Source organism: Vanessa cardui, chromosome 21, assembly GCF_905220365.1.
Source record: "Vanessa cardui chromosome 21, ilVanCard2.1, whole genome shotgun sequence".
NCBI lineage: Eukaryota > Metazoa > Arthropoda > Insecta > Lepidoptera > Nymphalidae > Vanessa > Vanessa cardui.
The window spans coordinates 8,961,349-8,983,559 of record NC_061143.1 but is presented as its reverse complement, the minus strand read 5'-3'; the positions used below and the strand labels follow the sequence as shown (position 1 = coordinate 8,983,559).

The 22,211-nt window shown below is 31.0% G+C and overlaps 1 protein-coding gene and 1 non-coding gene across 4 annotated transcripts in view; both read right to left on the bottom strand.

Annotated features, from left to right (window-relative positions):
- The window catches only part of LOC124538820 (protein trachealess), a 197,199-nt gene that overhangs the window by 79,218 nt on the left and 95,770 nt on the right, over positions 1-22,211 (bottom strand). For 2 of the 3 annotated variants that reach the window (XM_047116027.1, XM_047116028.1), the window contains exon 5: positions 20,450-20,470. The exons of the other annotated variant lie outside the window; for it this stretch is intronic. In XM_047116027.1, coding sequence (XP_046971983.1) covers positions 20,450-20,470 — 21 coding nt within the window. The remainder of the gene's footprint in view (positions 1-20,449; positions 20,471-22,211) is intronic. 3 annotated transcript variants of the gene reach the window in all.
- LOC124539126 lies at positions 7,379-7,517 on the bottom strand. Its single transcript, XR_006967010.1, has one exon. It is a non-coding gene; the product is annotated as a U4 spliceosomal RNA (small nuclear RNA).

Below are 22,211 nucleotides of genomic sequence, written 5' to 3'. Positions count from 1 at the left end.
TAATCGCAAAAGTTAAAAAAATAAATGATTTACAAGATTAAGGAAGAATAAATTCTCAATTGAAACACATCATTATAACACCATTAGAGAAATATAATTTAATATCTTTCAGGAAGTATCGTAGGTCGTAAATAAGATAAATACAACATTATCGTGCTTGTTTTAATTTCACTCCGCATTAATCATAGCTGTGTCGCCCCATTTATAACTCTGGGTACTTTTAATTTGTAGCGGCACGCGGAGGGTTGGACTTTCTATGAGAAGCTGTTGAACGTAAGAATGAATGGTTCTTGATAAAAGAAACGGTACAGTGTAAATGGAATGATCAAACAGTTCATTAAATGATTTTAAATAAAACCTTTTTTTGCTGCGTGAAGGTTTTATATACTTTGTTTAGTGATTGGGATTGTTATTTTGATGTACATAATATACATACTGATTTTAAATGTCATAAAAGTAAATCTAAGAATAAGAAATATTTAGAAAAAAAAATTAGCATATTTTTATTAAACATCAAAACTATTATTACTTTTAGTATGAAATAAAACATTTTATATCAACAGCTATCATACTTAAACGCCTTATTTTAGTTAATACGTGATTTTTTATAGTGCTTTAAAAAGTTAAACAATTTATTTTGAATGGAGAAAACATCCTTATTTTTATAACATAAAACTACCACATTCATGTATTGTGTCTATAAAACGACAAAGTTACGACAGAATCAATCCTAAATTAGTACTTAATATTTTTTCTTTTCTTGTTTCAGAATTTCGTGTTAGAAACATATCAAAAGGAATACTTTCATTTAAAAATGGAACGATATGGATATACTTTGAATTTAAAATTCGAAGTAATTTTAATAAAATATATATTTGTTTATTTATTATTTTTATAAAATCGAAAAGCCAACGGTCGTCGAACAAACAGCCAATCATCAATTTATTACATTTAAATTTGAAAAACTATCTAAACGATAAAATAATAAAAAATCGTAAGTGAGTTTAAAAGTAACGTGAAAAAAAAGAACAATATCATGAAGCAGATAAATAAAGCGTTTGAATAGTCAAAATTATTCCGAGACCGTTCCATACAATGCAAACGTCACTTGTAGGCGCCTGTTTTGTCATCAGAGCATTGTGGGTTATTTTACGACACCATAAATCCGAACACGCATTATGATCTGACGATAATCTTACGGCTCTTATCAGTCAGGTGTTTCTCGATGTACCTGGGATGGAATTTTTTGTGGAACCAACCAGACTTGGTGGAATCGTTGTGACCTTTTGCGGAACTGTTAATAAACGCGTGATCTACGGACTGGAGACTTTTGAATTGTTATTAAAGAAATATTGTTAGATCAAATTAGATTTGAATTATTGTAGACAAACTTTATGCGTTTGATATTTTTTTTTCTTTTTTTATTATAATTAATTTTTTTGTTAAGTTTTAATATGAAGTAAAAACTCTTTTGTTTTTCTAGTAAAAAAAAATATTTGTTTTTGTTACTGTGACATATTAAATATACAATTCGTTTTAATATTGTTCTACATTTAAAATATATAATGAAAAAAGAAGTTATGAAGTTTTCTAGAATGCTCTGGAACATTCCACTTTGATGGAAAATATTTCTCAAGAAACTTTTAACGGTTACTTTAAAAATTAATATGCAGGAAGGATCTCTGTCGAAGGCTTTACTGAATTCAGTGAAAACAACGGTCACTTGAATTGCGAGATGTACTGGCCGTGTTTGCTCAATAAATGTAACTTAACCTTTTTTCTGATTATAGGATGTTTTTCGTTCCACTGTAAAACCCCTATTCGTAAATTGAACTCTTACAGTCAAATATTAAAATCTCTATTAATCAATTTTGGTGCAAAATTAAAATTTGAATTTTTTTGGGATATAAACGGGTCAAAATAATTATTGTTTATCAGAAATCAGAGCTCCTCAAAGTTCCCTAATCCAGTTCCAACCCACACATACATTCTAACACCTACATACTTTTATCACGACGACATAAAAAAATATTAAGCATATCTTCATCTGAGTTCATTCACAAACCTACGCACAATGTAGATCATAATCCGTATCACAATTACCGTGAATACGTGTAACAGAACGTACATATATGTTCTGATATCATATGTACCTGAAGTTGTCAACTTGTCAGGTATATTTCCCTTTTCAAAGTATGGTCACATACATACATGTAAAACAAATAAACATTCAACATCGAATTAACGCTATTATAATGGAAATAAAACTAGTTACAACTGATTTGATTTTAATATACGCGATTCAAATCCGTTATAACTAGTTTCATTTCAATGTGTAATAATCGTGAAAATTTACGACAACGCTATTATAATGGGTTGAAAAGCTTGAATAATAATAAAATATTATTATGAATTTCGTAAATATGTATGTTGTTTTGAAACTTTGTACGTGAAATTAAAGAGCATTTAAAAATTTATGTTTAATTGTTTGAAATGTAAGTTGTATACCATATGGGGGAGCTATTAACAAATTACATGTAATACGTAAATCGAAGGCATCTTTTTCTTTATATTTATATTTTCTTTGATCGGAATGTGTAAACAGTATTCAATATACGGTGTGATGTATAAGTGTTCCTTTGCTCAAGTCTTGGAGCTAAAAGAAACGGACCAAATATATTATCTTGGTGTGTGACACCAAACGTCATACTATTTTACTAGAGTTCGTGTACTTAGTGGCCAAGCGTGCCACCAATTGTTCGACGCGTTCTTAGATTTGACAATTTAGACAAAATCATCAAAGACTGAATATAGTTGCTAAAAGCGCCAAGCAATGAAACAAACCGTTCGCTGCGAAACGGATGGTCAGATAAACAAACATGCCGAAAAAAGTCCTTGGCAGTTACTTTATTGTTCAAATTTTAATGTATAAGTCGAAGACATAACTTGACCTTTGTTTCATAACAAAATTATCAGTCATTTTCCTCATTATGAAATAACTAGCGACTTTTCCGGGGTTCGAACGGAAGCAATTTATTAATAAAGAAAATTGTTGGCATATAAGAACTCAACCTTATTTATTTAGTTGTTGATAACTTTTATATTTTTTGTTTTGTCTTAATCGGTGATTGACAGGTAAGGCTGTAAGTGTCATTTTTATATATATAAATCTGAATTTATACAAAAATTTTATGATATTAATAATTTATTCGGTATAACTCTAAGACACAATTAGATTAATATTAGTGAACCCCCTATTAATAATAAATTGATATAGCTCTATACAATGCACGCCCGAATAGTCCCAATAGCGTTTTTTTTTAAAACTTTTATAACGCTTATCGGTTCTTTTTTTTGCGCAATTTACTCAGTTTTTCATTGAAATACATTCGGTAGTTTTGCTTGAAAGACTAACAATAATCTTTTCATTATCACAATCTGTCCCATTTATAACATTGGTACAGTAACAGTAACAAACTATGAGTTTCCCACAGCTGGGCTAAGGCCTCTCCCACTAAAGAGAGAGGGTTTGGAACATATTCGATTTGTGGAATGCAAATGTGGCAGAATTTCGATGAAATTAGACACATGAAGGTTTCCTCAAAAACTTAACGGTTTTTTATTATTTAAATTAATGGTTACATTGTTAAAAAAATATTACAATATATATAAGAAGACAAAAATTTCTTTTCGACGGCTCTCGGAAATCTCTACGAAATCGAACAAAAAACTTTAATACACTCGACAAAAAACTAGTGCTAATATAAATAAATTACATAAAACAAACACACGCGATTAAGCTATAAAAATGCTACTGTTTTTTGACACCAGCCCCTTCCCGGAACGTATAAATGTCGACGATTTGTTTTTATCACATTAAAGGGAACAGGAGACTAATAAAGTAATAAAAATCCGAAAAACGGACGGACCGAGTTATAATTTCGCTATTAATATTCAATTTTAACCCAAAACTTTGCTCCTACTTCAAAGAAAAATCTCTGATGACTATCTATGATGGAGATCATTTACGCAGTTTCCTAGTACAGAAGGTTTGTTGGATGTGTGTGTGACTGTGTGTGTTCGCTTGCTTTCTTGTCGACACGCTCTTAAACACCCCGCACGTGGTTGTGGTATATTTAATTTGTCCGTTCTCTAAGCCGAAGTGTCCTATCCTGAGGTATAACGACAGGTTTGTGATGTATATATTATTATGGTTACAAGACAATTTTGCGTTGGATTTTTGTCTTTTGTCAAAAATATTTTACCGTCAATAATTATTATAAGTGTATTTTAGCTGCTTGTAATTGATTATATAAATATTAATTTTTTTATAAATTATAGAAGGCTTAAAAATTTAGTGATAAACGTTAACGACCTTCTAGTGTTGAAGAGGTAGGGGATTAATTGCAATAGTAGCTAATTTAAAAGAAAATAACTATGAATTATTAAATATTAGGCACAGATCGTTGAAACTTCCTAAAAATATAGTAATGATTTTCCATATCATAGAGTTAATATTCTATGAAAAAAAAAATTAAAATGTAAAAATGTTTATTAACAAAAAACAACATTATACAATGAAATGCTTGTTCAAATAATTTGGTCAGTATCCTAAAATCTCGAATTATTTGAATGTCATGGGGTACAATTCAGTTTTATTTAAAAAAATCTTCGTTTTCTTAAAAGACTACGCAATTAACTTGTAGTTTGTTTGTAGTAAATAAAAATAAGTATTTTGAGTTTACTTCTAAGGGTAGACGATCTTAGGAACGATATGCGTTCGCGAACTTTCAAGTCTTAGACCAACAATTGTTAACACACTTTAAAAATAAATAAATATAAATAAATATGAGACAACATCACATACATTACTCTGATCCCAATGTAAGCTAAAGCACATGTGTTATGGAAAATCAGAAGTAACGACGGCACCACAAACACCCATACACAAGACAACATAGAAAACTAATGATAAAATCTACATTGAGTCGGCTAGGAATTGAACCCGGGACCTCGGAGTGGCGTAACCATGGAAACCGGTGTACACACCACTCGACCACGAAGGTCGTCATCATTGTTTTAATAGATCTCTTTTAACATTACAAAAACAGATCTGGGTGAAACAATTTTCAGAAATTTTATATAACACATTTATTTACAAAGTATAAATGTACAAAGCTTTCGTTTATCGTTCGGTCTATTGATGAAAAACATATTAAATCCGTTGGGTGGTTTCAGTGAAGTTTACAAAGATAGGGAAAGGTAGAAAGCGACTTTTTACTTATGAATTTTAATTTACAAGATCTTCAAATAAAATATTTTATAGAATTATTAATAATTGAGATAAAATTATTTAATTGCTATTTTTACAAAATATCTCATTTTATTTTATTATTTATAAGAAAAATAAAAATATTTATGGTAATAGAATGATAAAATTGACTATTGCTTTTATTTGATTACCCACTTACCCCTATACGTGGAACAAAACATTATTACATTTAAAACGTATTCGTAAATCATTATTCCTCGTAAATAATTATAACGGATAATAAATAAACATTACACACAGAATGTCAAAATAGTGTCAGTTATTCACGGAGAAAAAACAATAACAAATTGGCCATAAACCAAAAACACCCGTTTGGTCTATGATTTATACTTTTTTTTGTAGCAATAAAACTGAGGTTGCCTTTTCAAAAAAGGAACAGTGGTTTCGATTAAGTCATATATTATCTGCAAATTGCCGCAGATAATATCAATGTATTAAATTTCTGAATCTTTGGACGTATTCCAATTTTTTTTTGGCAATTTATGTCTAAGGGACGAAATGTACGTCATACAAACGGTCTGACATGGTGGGAAATGACACAAAAATTCCATAACGCGGAATCACGATAACATTTCACCATAAATAGTAATATTTCATTGGAATCTATACCCATCACTTATTGCTGTTAATTTTATTTAAAAATATTAAAATTAAAAATAAAAGTAATATGCGTATGTAATATAATTTTAGTATTCATAGTGAAATTTTAGAATATTGTGCCGATTTATTGAATGAACTATTTTACAAAAGTCATAATTCAATGAAAAATAATAATCTCGTAATAAAAAACAGACTTTTTAAAGAGGTTTTATTAATTCGTTCGAATTTCGAATAAATTTGTGTAGTATTTTTAAAAATGGAATACAATTTTAGATTGTTTAATAAAACAGTAGGTAGTATCCGAACGTGACTTTTAACACTATTAGGGTAGAAGTAAACACTGCCCAGCAAGAAGACCATTTTTCACAGCGAGACTTAATTTTTGTCCGATCGTTTTTCATCTAACCCTAACGCTGGCTCTCGGGTGAAGAGAGATAAGTCTATTACGGATGGATTCGGAAATTCTAGGGACAGAAAACGTTCTGTATTCATTTGGAATAAAATAACATACCTTAAAGGCTTTTTCACTTTCGAGAAAATTTATTTCGTTTTGTTTTTAATAAACTAACAAGTATTTATTTTTAATAAGCCTGTTATTTTATTAATATCAAAATTGATTTAAGTATAAAAAAAAAACATTACAACATTTAAAATTGGAAATAAAATTGTATTTTATTTCTATTGTAATAAATTTCCCTATAAAATATTAATAAAACACGGTTATGCCATTTTATATCAGATCGAATTGAAAGGTCGTGTGTTGTCCGTGCCCCGAATAGAATATAAAGCCATTTGTTTAGTGACAAAATATCCTTACACAGACCATACTCAAAATTAAGTCTGAATTTTCATGTATTTATCAAATTCCTGCGCAATAATCACTTATTTTTATTGGGCGGTCACAAAACATTACATTCATAGTACGTAGTCTATTTTTATAATAGTAGTAGATTCTAGACTACACATTTTAAATATTAATATATTTAAAATGTGAAAATAACTATGTCTGTCTTTCACGAACAAACCGCTGAACCGAATTTAATATTTGGTACGAAGTAAACTTGAACTCCAAGAAGAGACTTGAGCTACTTTTTTAACCGACTTCAAAAAAGAAGTGTTCTCAATTCGAAGTTAATTTTTTATGTTTGTTCGCCGGCTCGAAATATAATAATAACTATGACTACGTTATATAATCGTAAATCGACTTTTAAGTAGTCTAATTTTTTTCATTTCATTTTATTGAGGACTCTAAATAATATGTTGAATACGCAATTATTTTATTACTTTATAGACATATATTGGTTTTAAAATAGTGTTTTGTTTGAAGTCGGTTCAACACATTACATCCAGAAGCAACCCATAAAAAGCGAGCAAAGTCGCAGGCGACTACTAATTCTGCATACTACATAAGGTTAGATAGTTTAGTAAATTTAAATGTATTATTAGGCCTTAACGGCCGTTCAAAAATTGCCATAGCGGTCGGTATTTCACGACCACACGGCGGGGTATTGGTAAAGTTTTCAACTAGCAATAATCGCACCTCGGATTAACCTCATTGGTTACGATATTGCCTCTGCGCAAAGTTAATTTTTTCCACTGAGTATGAATGTCTTATACAAACGACGCGAACCAAACGATAGCGCGATGTAACTAGACCGTAGCGACATCTAGTGGCGGTTTATCGCAACACACCGAAATAAAAAAAATTATGTGTCACACTGACCGTCACTGACGCCTGAAATTGCGTCAAAAGCTATTTAATTTAAATTTTTAAAAAGAGAAACGATGCAAATTCTATATACTATGTTGCGATTGGACGATACCGATGGCCGAATTTCTCCGAACGTCAAAATTCAAATTGTACCACGATCACGCGCGTGGACCGTTAGTGCACATTTCAGAAATAGAACACGCCGGCCATACTGAGTGCTCGGCCAGTAGCGATACATGCCCAGCTTATTAAACAGACTATTTATTTTATCGCAGTCAATAAAGTATGCATAAGGCGCGCAGTGACCGCATACGTTCCCGTGAAAATGGCTATAAAGCGGCGTATAATAGACCTAGTCAATGATATTACGAGACGGCTTCGCACATGCATGTTAATCCCGCATTCCATTTCGTATCAGCAAAATATAAACCAATGTATGTACTTTTATTAAAAAAATGTTACGCACTGTACCTCAAAGTTTAATTAGTAAAATAGTTGCTCATTTTTTACAACAGGGGTCGGATAATGTTATTACACATAAAACTCTTTATATTAAGAGCGGCTGTGCAAGCGTTTGTCAATGTCCCCCGTTTTAAGACGGATACAATGGAACCAGTTATACTTGAACCTCATACAAAAATGATTCACTTCCCTTCATAACATTTTGTTTCGAACGCGGAGGTCATATTGTAATGGTTACAGGATACAAGAGTCATTTCTCATGTCAGATGCTGGTGATACCGCGTCTCATAGTCTGATGGACAGAGATTTGTGTAATACAACCTATGAATATTTTTATTGTAATATTCATTTATGACAGAAAAAAAATAAGGTTACAAGAAAACAAAATGATGTACTTACTTCACTACATAATTCCACTAACACAAATATATGTTATTCTAAAATCACAATCAAGATGTTCTTTATTCAAATTAATTCTGAAAACAATTATTCAATCGTAATGTTAAACTACTGAATCAAAAGTTAAGCTACCACCGGTTTGAAAAGCAGACCGCGAAGAATCGGCAATAACTTAGTAGTTATTATTTTCTACCATTTTACCTACAGAATTTAATGTAATCTTGAGTAATATGCATTATTTATCAATGTTTTTGGACATGAAATATATTCATTTATAAATAAGCCGAGTTAAAAATGAATATGAACTTCTTGTATAAGTAAATTTACTTATAGTTTCTATACTATATTTGTTTCTTTCAAAAATATTCATTTCATTATTACTTTGTATTTCAATTTTATAAATAAATATAATTATTAAAATTGCAATCTGTTTCTTGTACACTTCAAATGAAACTAAAAAAAATATATGCCTATAAAATTATTCTAAACAAACAAATCACATTTTCAAAATCCATTACAACTGTATGAATAACAAGGTACAAATCGCACAGCAGCCATTAATACAGGCCCCGCCACAGAACATAAATAAACATTAAAAAAAGAAACCGCGGGAAATCTTTTAAAAAATTCATCGTGATTTTTCTTCAAAGAGTTCGCACCTTACTTAGCCTTTCCTTGGGGTTTCATCTTTCCCCGTATCAAAATTTACATATTTACTTCGTAAATTTTGTCTGTCTGAAGATTATAAGTTTAAGGCAACGCCGCCTCGGGGAGTTGACTGCTTTGTGACGAATATTTTTCTCTTTCATAATTAACACTTCAAACACTCAATCCTACGTTCTTTAATTATTTAAATCACGTTATCCTGTTAATTCGAAGTTATGTTTAAAGTATGGCAACACTTTAATATATGTTAATAAATTAAATGCTTCTCAAAATAATTATATTAGAAATCGAATAATTCAATACAAATTATTTAAATACCCTACTGAAAATGTTATAGATTGGATTCCACCACACTATAAAACCAAGCTACCAGTAAAAGCATTTCCAAGAGCGTCAACTACCTTAACAGACTTTTTTATATGGAATGGGTTGGGGGACGAGCATATGGGCCACCTGATTGTAAGTGGTCACCATCACAAATCCTATATTAAGAGACAAAGATGATAATGGCGCTCCAGAGCCGCTTTTTATGGAATAGCTATACGTACGTGCACATGAGTCATCTGATGGTAAGTGGTTACCATCACCCAAAGACAATGAAGCTGTAAGAAATAATAAGTATTCCTTACATCGTCAATGCGCCACCAACCTTGGGAACTAAGATGCTATGTCCCTTGTGCCTGTTGTTACACTTCAAACCGGAACACAACAATACTGCGTACTATTGTTTAGCGGTAGAATATCTGATGAGTGGGTAGGTACCCAGGCAGGCTTGCACAAAGCCCTACCACCAAGTAAACTGCAGCAGCCCCAAAAAGCCTACTCTGTCTATATACGGACAAGCGAATGGAGATGAGTCACCAAATTATCAAATCCGCTGCCAAGCTCTGGGTGCCATCATACAACAACATACAAAAACATAATTGTTACGATCTCTTATACATAATGGAAATTTCCAGAAATAAACACGGTGGCATTAGGTATGACAAAATGTCATACTCTTACGTGAATTGAATAACTGAAATTGTTTTATTAAAGATAATTTAATATCAGATGATATTGTAATTGATGTCTACTTGATTATTGTTATTTATAATTATGCATGGTATTTTGTCCATGCACATCCTACCACATAAGACGTCGCTTTTAGGTAAACCTAAAGAATTAATACTCTTTAATTATTTGCTCAAATGCTCTAATTTTAATCTGTATAACTTTGAAAATTAAAAAGAATCATAAATTAATGCTTTATTAAAGTATTCTGAACAATATACACAAAAATGCAAATAATCTTTCCTACACCGTGGTCCTACGCACATCGTACAGTACCCAAAACTCTAACAGAATTTTTGATATTTTTGTAACAGTAAGATGCGTTTCCAATATGCGAATTACTGGTCTAGTCACAAATAAAATATTTCACATGTATTTATAATTCTATAATACTCTTGTAATTTTATTGTAACTGTGCTATGTAAAGATTTTTATATGATATGGGCCACCTAATGGTAAGTGGTCGCATCATCCATTACAATAGCACTGTAAGAAATATAATTTTGAAAACGAAGGTGTTATGTACCTTGTTCCTTTAGTTATGCTGACTCATTTATGAAACTGGAACACAAAATGCTGTTAGGCGGAAAAATATCTGTTGACTATATATTAAATACAGTGTAACTACAGGCACAAGGGACACAACATCTTAGTTCCTAAGGTTGGTGGCACATTGACGATGTAAGGAATAGTTAATATTTCTTACAGCGTCATTGTCTATGGTTGATGATGACCACTTACCATCAGTTGGTCCATGTGCTCGTCCGCCAACCTATACCATAAAAAAAATACCTACCCAGACGGACTTAAGCAAAGGCCATACTAATTTTTCTTAACAAAACTTAAAGAGACCAGTCACTTATCTTATGGAGACGCAGCTTAAGGCTTTATATATGTTAATTTTAATATTAAGCGTATAAGTTATTAACTGTTTTATATTCAAAACGAGTAGATCCACATGTGACAGCTAGTAATGTACAAAATATTATGTGAGAGTCACTTGTAATTCCGACCATCTATGGTGGCGATGTATGACGACACTGACGAAGACATTAATCAAATCAGACATTCAGGTCAGGAATCGAATCGACTACCGCTTCCTGTACACCCAACAGTTGGGCAACATTCATTAAAATCTTACCATTTAGGTTAGGCGATAGTGAACCCTATTCTTAAACACAGAGAGTACATTTCAGCATTGATGCAGTAAATCTTTTATTTGGGATCATGATATCTTCACCATTAAAGTTTATGGAGAAATTATCACAAGCAAAGTCACCGAATATACTTCAAAGATCATAAATAAAATATTTTAAGTTTAGTGATATTATGAGAAAAAAGATAAAATAAAATGTGCTTATTAATATCCTAGAATTCTATACAACGACCCTTCATTCTAGTAATAACAATTATATTGAGTTCATCAAAGTAAGTCTCATTGGTTTTTGTAGATTGTGACTATCTCCCAGTGTTCTCTCATTACGAAGCTGCAATTATGATTTGTACAAATTCAGTTCTTGAAATTACTACTACTACTAGTATTAATGATTCTTCCTTATCTTGATTTAAACAAAATTTAATATTTAAATTTAATAATAAATGTCATTAAAATAACTGAGTAAATTTTCATTAAATTTGCAATCTTTATTATATGATGAATTAAACAATTATTTATGCTATATCTATTGTTAAAATAAAAAGAAAATAAAAAAAAATACTGATTAATAAAGTAGCTAAAAAATGTTTACATTAAAAAAACCATTCACAAACAGATGTAACATAAATTCTTTTAAAAAATAACTTCAACCTATATTAACCGGAAAACAGAACATCGCCCCTTGTAAGCAACCCTTAAGTTCGAAATTTAAAATGTCCCCTCAGATAATAAAAACTACGGTTAGAGTGCCATAGACAATAAGGCGATCATAAGACAACCCTCTTGAGCCAAGACGAAAATCCGACAAGATGGAAATGTCATAAAGTTTGATATGGTTCATTCAATGTAAAAAAGTTAATTTGAAATAAAACTATTTTCATTTTTTTTATGATTCGCTAATTTGACTTAATACTGAACGCTGATTGGTCGTTCATTGCGTCATCGACTTCTTTCGACCATTCACGAATCAAATTAAAATTTGCTTGTGGCTACCAAAATATACATAACATTCTAGTAGGTTAATTAATTAAATCAACTACATATAGATTGAGATTAACATACATACAGCATGAAGCTGTGTCAATATTTTTTTATATTCTTGTTTGGTTTTGTAAATACTCCTGCGGATCTCTAATAGAGCCGAAGGTGAGACCGGGACTTGCTCGGCGGTAAATTTAAACAATACTCTACCAAATGATGTGCGTCGGAAGCCGAGTGCTTCAAACTGTCGTTACGAGTTATTGCGTTTTTATATTTGCATAGATGTTTCGTTCATTTCCACTTATGTAATGTAACTCATAAAATATTCATGAAGCTAATTATTATGAACGTTATCATCGATTCAGAAATGAAAACAGAATTCGATAAATTGTGATCCCATATTTTCGATAATAGCACAGATAATAAAGGTATCATTTATTTTTAAAATTTTGAAAATGGAATTTCTTGATTTGAGGAATTGGAAGTTGACATCAAGAAGGTAAACTTCTTAAAGTGTAGTGTGAAGTAAAACTTCAACTTCCAATTTAAAAGGTTGTACACATTTCAGAAATATTCTTTCTTTTTGTTTTGATTATTCTGAATCCTGTTATTTGTCAAAAATTTAACTCTTACAGATTCGTACAACAAATCAACAGATTCTAATAATAATTATATTTTTCTTACTTTCCGAAGCGAGACCTTTACATTTCAATTCAAGCCCGAAACATGTGGGTTGTATATAATGTGTATGTTATACTTCTATGGTCTTATACGAATAAAGAATAGTATAATTTTGATTTAATCAATTTTTCAGCTATTTATAACATCATCAATCATCAAAATCCTCTAAATTTCCCATTGCTCGGCTAAGGATCTCCTCTCCCTTTGAGGAAAAGGATTGGAGCATATTCAGAATTTATATGAAATTAGACGCATGCAGGTTTCCTCACGATGTTTTCCTTTATGACATATCTTACAATTAAGTACAATTACATTTTGCATAAATTGATTTTATAATTGAATGTATTATTGTTTAAAAAATAAATTCGCGTTCTATTATGTACAATCTTGCCACGTGTAATTTTGTAGGTAGTCCCAATAAAATAAATAAAGAATACTTAAAACAAGCAATTCAAAAACCCTATTCCGAGTAAAAGCAAATGATAGCCAATAAAAATAATAAGGGAGGCAATCCTTTTCCGTAACAACTGTAAGGGCGTGTTCACACTCCCCAGACACCTGCCGCGACTTATTTATAGCGATCGTTTAAAATGCGCTTCAATAGGCACGGATTGACAATCAACGTGCTCTACACTTGCTATACGAAAAAGAACGTTATAAGAAATTTTTTTTTTTTTTTTTTCAAACTCACATTCCTTTATTCAATATAGAATTACACTTACTTATTGATTGTCAAATAAACACTACCACCGGTTCGGAAAAAGGAACACCCTGACCTGAGAAGAACCGGCGAAAGAAACTCAGCGGGTCTTTTTTTTTGTTATTTTTTTTTTATCAAATTAATAAGATACATAGTAGTATATGATTAGAAATAGCCAGGAGGCGATCGTTTCATTCCCAAGGTGTGCTATCAAATATATACAAATCACTTATTTATTAATCGTTAACGTTTTGTTGTAAGTTTTAAATGCAACGATTTTTTTTAATACGCTTTTTAAAAATTGTCGTGTCTGTAAATAAATGCTTATTATTCAGTCGTCGCGTTGTGCAGAATGCACTATATTGTTGCCTACTTTTTTTTGTCTTATATAAACTTCGATAGCTAAGTTTAATACAAATTGACATTTGTAATTAATACTGCAGTGTGTTTAAACTTTAAATCTTACTTACTTCAGTGAAACTATTTATGTACATTGGTGATGTAATCACCAATGCCCGTAGACATTGGCACTGTTAGATATAACAGCCATGCCTTACATCGCCAATTGGTGGTGGTTGGTGAAGCAACCTCGAGAACTAACTGACATATTATGTGATACCCCTTTGGAGTTACTCACCCTTCAAACTGGTAAACAACAATACTAAGTAAGTAAATGGTACTCATACTTTGCACAAAAACCTACCACCAAGTTAACCCGTTTACTGATATTCCTTCCGAATAAATTGATATATAGTTATTAATTTTAATATTGATAAAATAATTCTATTGAAGTTGAAGAATAACAAAATTTGGCAACTCTTAAATTTTTTTTCTCGAGTTGGTAAATACTCAGTGATTTATCTTAAGATTTTTATCCCACCAATAAAGCGTTTAACATTTTTACGAAGCTGTCGTTTGTAAATTTAAACAGATGTCGAAGGGAGCGCCCTCTTCACGAATGTATAAATGAACAAAAAAACGCTGTTCATATTTCGCGATTTGCAACGGATCTGAAGAAACGATTTATATAATCTTACATAAGGGTAAGAGATATATTCATAGACAATATTTTGTTTTTTTAATACTCTACTACATTTTGAGTTAAAAACTTTCTATTTTATAACATTTTTTTTTATATTCTGCTAACGTTATTGCCACGCAGTCATGATTTGTACAGTTGCTTTTTTCAATTTTGATTTCTTAAATTATTACGTAAGGAAATAATTTTTGTACAAATAAAAATATTATAAAATAGTAATGTATATAATTACTTATTATATTTACATTTTAAAAGTAAATATTTTTTTAATATTGTATATAATATGAACCTTATTAAATTAAGTACATATTTACGATTTTGACAAAAGGTTTCAATTAAATTAACTTAAAATTAAATAAAACGCAATGTCCAATAAATAAAATTTTAAGATTAAATTGATTATCATAAATTCGAGTGACTGGAAAAAATTGCTGCAATTATAAAAGCTATCTTCATAATAAATATCAATGACGAAAAATAATCTTAATTTCGTATATCATCAAGGTGAGGTCTGTCGTTGACAAGGCGTCGCTGCCAGACTGGCATATCCTCGTGAATCTTGAGGTCATATTATAAGTATATATTTTTGTCTTTTGTTATTTTTGTAAGCATGTAAATTTCTAAAAACCATATGGTTTAATAAATACTGAGTGCGATGATATATTTTACAATGAAATATTATTAATCTTATATAATAATAATTTCAAGTTATCCATTTCTTTTACAATATATAGATAATATATAACCTCAATCCCAGTTCGCGATTCTGACGCGATCATGATATTCTGAAACCTTTTCACCAAGTAATCGTTGACACATGAATATGACATTTCATAATCATCGTTCATGCCACGTCATAATCGTCTTTTATGACGTATTTAAATTTTATGAGTTGCATTGATACAACGTTAAATTAAAATAAAAAGGAGAGAAGGATACATTTTGACATAAATCATTTTATTAAATATAGAAGCATTAATGATTGTCAAAATAAATACTAACACCGGGTTGGTTCAAAAGAAACTCAGCAGGTTTTTCCAAATAATTATTTACATACATATTCAATATCAAAAAGAAACATCTCTTTACATGGGCCTTAAGGAAATATCTACGTATAATAGAATAAATAACGGCTTTTTCAACTTTATACTATACGATTGGATATACATGTGCGTACTATATTCGCCTCATAATTTAAACCAAAGAGCTATTTAGTTGCTCTTAATTAAACAATTAATGTGTGATACAACCAAATAATATAACAATAATATAAAAAGAAACCAAAACGAAAATACTATTAATAAATTCATTCATAATTAATATGATAGCAAAACTTTTAATTGCTAGAATCTCATAGAATACTCGCATCAAATATCGTCGTCCTAATTTCGTAACTTGGTACCTTTTAAGTGTAAGTAAAATCTAAATACATAATACGCAATTTAATCGCAGTCGGCTAAGTTCAAGTACTCAGGCCACGTCTTCAGTCGCGATGGAGTTTCCAAGACAATTTATATGCTAATACGATCTCGAGTACCTGCCGCGTATTGGTGTGAGGATCGAAATTTTACTACAGAATTAATAATTTATTAAATTTATTCAGATATAGTCTTGTAACTGAATATATATTAAGATTATTGGGCTACAAGTACGAGTAACAGTTATTGTACTTGTAGTACTTAGTTTCAAATTTCATGTGTACACCTTAAACCTTATCTATGTTTGGGGTCGTTTTCAGCCCATTAAAAAAACAGCAATTACTGCTACAAATATATTTTCTAATTAAGGTCTGTGTATAAATACATTTATAATTTTTTAGCATTGATTTTTATAATTTTTAGCCTAGCTGTGTCCGCGACATGCGTGTTTAAATCTAACAGAAAAGTTATTATTTTAACCTAAGTTACTCCATACTATTTCAAATAGCTACCAGTAAAAGCTCCGTCAAAATCGGTCCAGCCAGTTTGACAAACAAAAATTGTAAAAAATTCTGTTTTGGTATATGTACAGTGTAGCCACATTTTAATATTCCAAAGAGACACTGTACACATATTAAATGTATAGATGCTTAAGGCTAGATGTATTTGCAGTTTTCAGTTCTTTAATTTTTTTTCAGATCACAAATGACTTCATAGTCAAATAAGGGTTATAATACGTTAAGGGTTAAAATATAAATAAATTGTAAAATTTGGATATCTTCCAATGCGCGCAACTTATACCTTCAAATCAGATATGGAATTAGAAGGATCGAATATAAAAACAAGATATATCAAAAGTTACTAGAGACAATATCTGAGGGCCAAAGTTGGTGGCATCTAAGTATGTAGGGGATAATTATAATCAATGTTTCTTTGTGTGTCAATGTTTGTGATTGTTGGCTAAAATCAGTTGGCTCATTTGCCAGTCAGTTATAGTCTATTTCCTAAAAACATTACTATAAGGTTATAAAATATTATGTAAAGTCACAGGCAGGCAACCTCTGACATATTGTGTTATCAAACGCCGTTCACCCCACTTGTTAAGCAACCTTGTCGATATCACGATTGGGGTGAAATAGACAAATTGGAATCACAAATCAGATTCTGATTCGAAGCAATGAATAATTACAATGTTTGTCTTAGTATTAATCTTAAATAGAGATCGTTTCTTTGTTTCCTTAGTTGAATACAAGTCATATGTAGTCACATAAGTCACATAATTTCGCCGGCGGTTTTTCCGAACCGATACGACATGGGAACCTTTAAGAAAAGAGCGTACTCCTTTTTGAAAGGCCGGCAACGCACCTGCGAGTCCCCTGGTGTTGCAGATGTCCATGGGCGGTGGTAGTCACTTTCCATCAGGTGAGCCTCCTGCTAGTTTGCCACCTATGCCATAAAAAAAAAAAGATGACTTTTATAAAATACTATCTACCCGCCCTGTCTTCGCACGGTTGCAATATATAGTATTAATAGATCAGGTTTAGTCAGCGTTTTCGACGTAAACGCAAATTATGTGTTTTTTTTTTTTCGACCAAACATTAGAAACTTTTAAAATTTTTAGTGAATCTTTACTATACTGTGCATGTATTGTATACACAAATCTTCCTCTTGAATCCGTTGCGTAATTTTAATGACCTAAGCATACATAGGGTGGCAAGCGACTTTGTTTTATACTACGTAAAGAGATTGGTCTTGTGGCTAAGCTAAAAGGATGCGAAAATCGAGGTCCTGTGTTTTAATCCTAGATTTGGCGGTTGAAAATATTCTATGTATTGACATTGAATATTTTTATTACAATTTCCCAGACAGTATTGCATATCAGATTTTCGAATATTTCGAGTGATTTTCGCCTTTAAAGACATAATAAATGTCTACAATCGTGTTCCTTCTTTTGCCGCTACAAATAAATTATTAAGTAAAGTATGTTTGTGTCTCTGAAATTATGTTAGTAGGCAAATAAGACAATTATTTATGCAATAAATAATACTAAACAATTTGATAAAAAGCTAAATAAAAAATATTATCAACTGTATCTAATTATAATGCGACAAATTTAAAAATACGTAAATCTTTACACTATCATTTATTTAGTGATATAATATTGTTTTTGAAGGGGTTGAGGTTTTATTTTCTTAAATGGGTAATTTCTTAAAAAGACTAGATTACAAGGTCCGTTAAGCTGTAACCCTTCCGTGGCTAATGGACGAGTTACACGGAATTAAAAGTGTACGTAGTTTGAGGGTTAAAGATTTTATTGTTATTGTCGCCTGCTAATTGACCGTGTTATGTTCTAAGACGAAACTTCGTCGGATAAGACTTGAATATTTATCTTTGATTAAAAATGTTCTCGTAGCTTTGTTTTTATAGACTTCAGCATGGAGCATGGATCAGGAAGGGGACGACCAAATAATCGATGGATGGATTGTGTGAAAGATGATGATGACGTCAGACAGAGAAGCATGAAAGAAGACTCGCTGCGCTGACCCCAAATAAAATTGGGATAAGGATAGGAGGAAGATGAACGTTTGTTTTCAACAGTATGTTATATGCCACTTGGAATCCCACTTGTGAGATGTTAAACAAAATTTACGGCGATACTCATTTTTGATCCTGTGTCCTTGGAATTAAATCATAATGATAAAAATCAATGTTGCATATCCCTTTTTAATAAGTAATTATCTCTTGACTGCTTCTTTTATGAGGTAACTGGATAATAGGCCTCAGATCCCGAGGTCCTGAAAACTGATAGTTGTTGGTAGAGCTTTATACAAGCCCGACTGAGTGGGAGTACCACCATATTCTATCGCGAAACAGCATTACTCATTATCTCCCCTTCAAAGCAAAGGACTAAACAGTCCCGCGTTGAAAGGGAGTGAGCCAGTGTAACTAAAGGCACAAGGGACACAGCATCTTAGTTCCCAAGATCGGTGGCGCATTGGTAATGTAAGGAATGGTCAATATTTCTAACAGCGTCGATGTCAATGGACTGTGCTGACCACTTATAATTAGATGGTATTATTCGTCGGCTCTTTGCACACACAGTCGAACACTATAATATGTCCTGAGTAAATTGTCCAGGACAACATCATCATTATCTTCTGCGTGACGTATTGCCTCCATTTCTCAAGTTTATTTTTAGTGTAAGTAATTTCTCTCCGCTTATTGCAAATTAAAATTCTGATAAATTTATACATACATACATAAAGCCTAGAATAATCTTAAATACGATGCATTCAACTAAGATGGGTATGTTGAGAGGAGTGTGAGGGGTGATAATGGGTAGAATATGAAATGAGTGAGTCGAGATGGCCCAGTGTTTAGAACGCGTGCATCATAACCGATGATTGCGAGTACAAATCCAGGCGAGCACCGCTAATTCATGTGCTTAATTTGTCTTTATAATTCATCTTGTACTCAGCTGTGAAGGAAAACAACATGAGGAAACCTGCATGTGACAAATTTCATAGAAATTCTGCCATATGTGTATTTCACCAACCCGCATTGGAACAGCGTGGTGGAATTTGTTCCAAACCTTCTCCTCAAAGGGAGAAGAGGCCTTTAGCCCAGCAGTGGGAATTTACAGGCCGTTGATGTTGATTGATAATTGATTATGAAATGAGTGTATAAGAAAAAGCTTGAATGTAGCTCCCGTGGTGGATAGATTATCGTATGAACAAAATAAAATAATGTAACAGCTGTATGATACATATAAAGAACTAAGATCTAACGTCGCCTGTATTCTTGGAATGAAAGCTGAGGGCATATTCCACATTGCTTCAATACAGGATCATGTAACAAAATATCATGCGACAACTGTAGCTTCATCACGATGTTTTCCTTGACCACAGACACGAGATGAATTGTAAAAAAAAAAGTAATTTTACGAATCGATCAATACCAATTAAAATACATGATTATGTACTAAAGTTACATTAGGTATATTATTTAAAAATGTATAAAGACGTTGTGTTTTGTAGACCTTCTAGCATTCCTCCAAAAACTGTTGTTATTGTGAAACAGAAAGTAGTTTTAATAAAAGGAAAAAAGCTAATAATAAACTTATATAAGTAAGCATTAAGGAAAATTTAAATAAGCGTTTAAAATATAATTAGTAACATTGTATAGAAAATAAAATCATTGCAATTCAAATAAAAATATAAGTAAATAACATATTTAAAAATTTTACTTAACCAGTTCTCTTGTGCATAGTATCTGAAACAAGTTATTTGTAATTAATGTTTATATTATGTATCACCAAACCAAAAAAACACTAAAAATATAATATACATAAACGTAAAAATTGTAAAAAAAATTGTATGAAGTTTTCCAAACTTCTAAACGCTGAATTATTTTTTATAATTATTTTAATTAAAAAAACATATTATATATATATATATATATATATATATATATAATACAAATATACGCACAGCGAAACAAACACACTTAAGCTTGTTAAATATAAAGCGAGATAATGTAGCGCCATCTCTTAGCAATAAGATAAACTAACGGGATAGTTATCGTTAGTTTCTCCTGCTGACACTAGATGGCGCTACTGTGACGATATCGTATTGTAGATGAATATTGATTTCATTTGGTGCATAATATTTTAAACACTATTTTTATATGGATCATCTCAATAATTTCAATAAAATCAACTAAAGATTTAATGTACAATTACAAATAAAATAAACTAAGCATAATAATAACAAAATAAATTTTCACATTTGGAAATTATGCAAATTTAAATGTATATTACACGTCCGCTTATGGTTCAGTGTTACCGTTATTGCTTACAATAGTGTTGTGTCCAATATTGTACTTATAATTAAATTATGGATTAAGCCTGCGGTAACAATAATGAACCTACCTAACTTTAGATCAATATAAAAAGGATTTCGTTACCAAAAAAATAAAGATGACTCGAAATAATACAGGTTGTTGCAATATAATATATGTATGATTACGGTGTTATCAATTCAGCAAAAGAAGAAATGATGGGGTATAAATAATATTAAAGTGTTAGAATACTAAATATGATTATGATGTTTCCTTTAAACACGTGGACGGCTGAACATGAAAAATATTGTAATTTCTTTCTCATATACTAATTATAAATAAATAAATAAATATTGGACAACATCACATACATTGACGTATACTCTGATCCCAATGTAAGTAGCTAAAGCACTTGTGTTATTGAAAATCAGAAGTAACGACGGTACCACAAACACTCAAGGCAACCTAGCAAACTAAAGAACTATTTGTATATCGACTCGGCCGGGAATCGAACCCGGGACCTTGGAGAGGCGTACTCACGAAAACCGGCATACACACAACTCGACCACGAATTTAGAAATATAAATATAATTATAAATATAATAATAATTTTATGACTATATTGAAACTATTATCTTTCATTCCCACTTATACTTTTTTTTTATTATAGTAAGAAAATAAATACATGAAAAAAGAAATTAAAAGCATTACATACAAAAACTGTTCAGGTAAATTTAACAGCCGTCACCGTCAAAAATAAATCAATCAAAACAGTATAGTAAACATTTAATCAAATTCATAACTGTTAATTTCATTCGTCTTCAAACTGCGGACTAATAAAAATAATAATGCATCTTAGTTTGGTAAAAAATAAATAAATAAATAAACGATAATCTCTATAATGTTATTAATGCTTTATTACAATCGTACACTCATGTAAAACGTCGTTAAAAATGATTGGTAATCGAACAATACGAAAATACGCATAATTTACGCAAATTTAATATGAGAATGTATCCTATGACCTTACATTTGTAATCTGACCTCTACCAGCGAATTGTTCGAGTGAATATTTTCATGGGAACCTTATTCGAGTTGAGAATCGCGCTGCACCATTGACTAATAATGATTTTATCTTAGTACTAATCAAAAGATTCGGTTGAGATTTAAATAT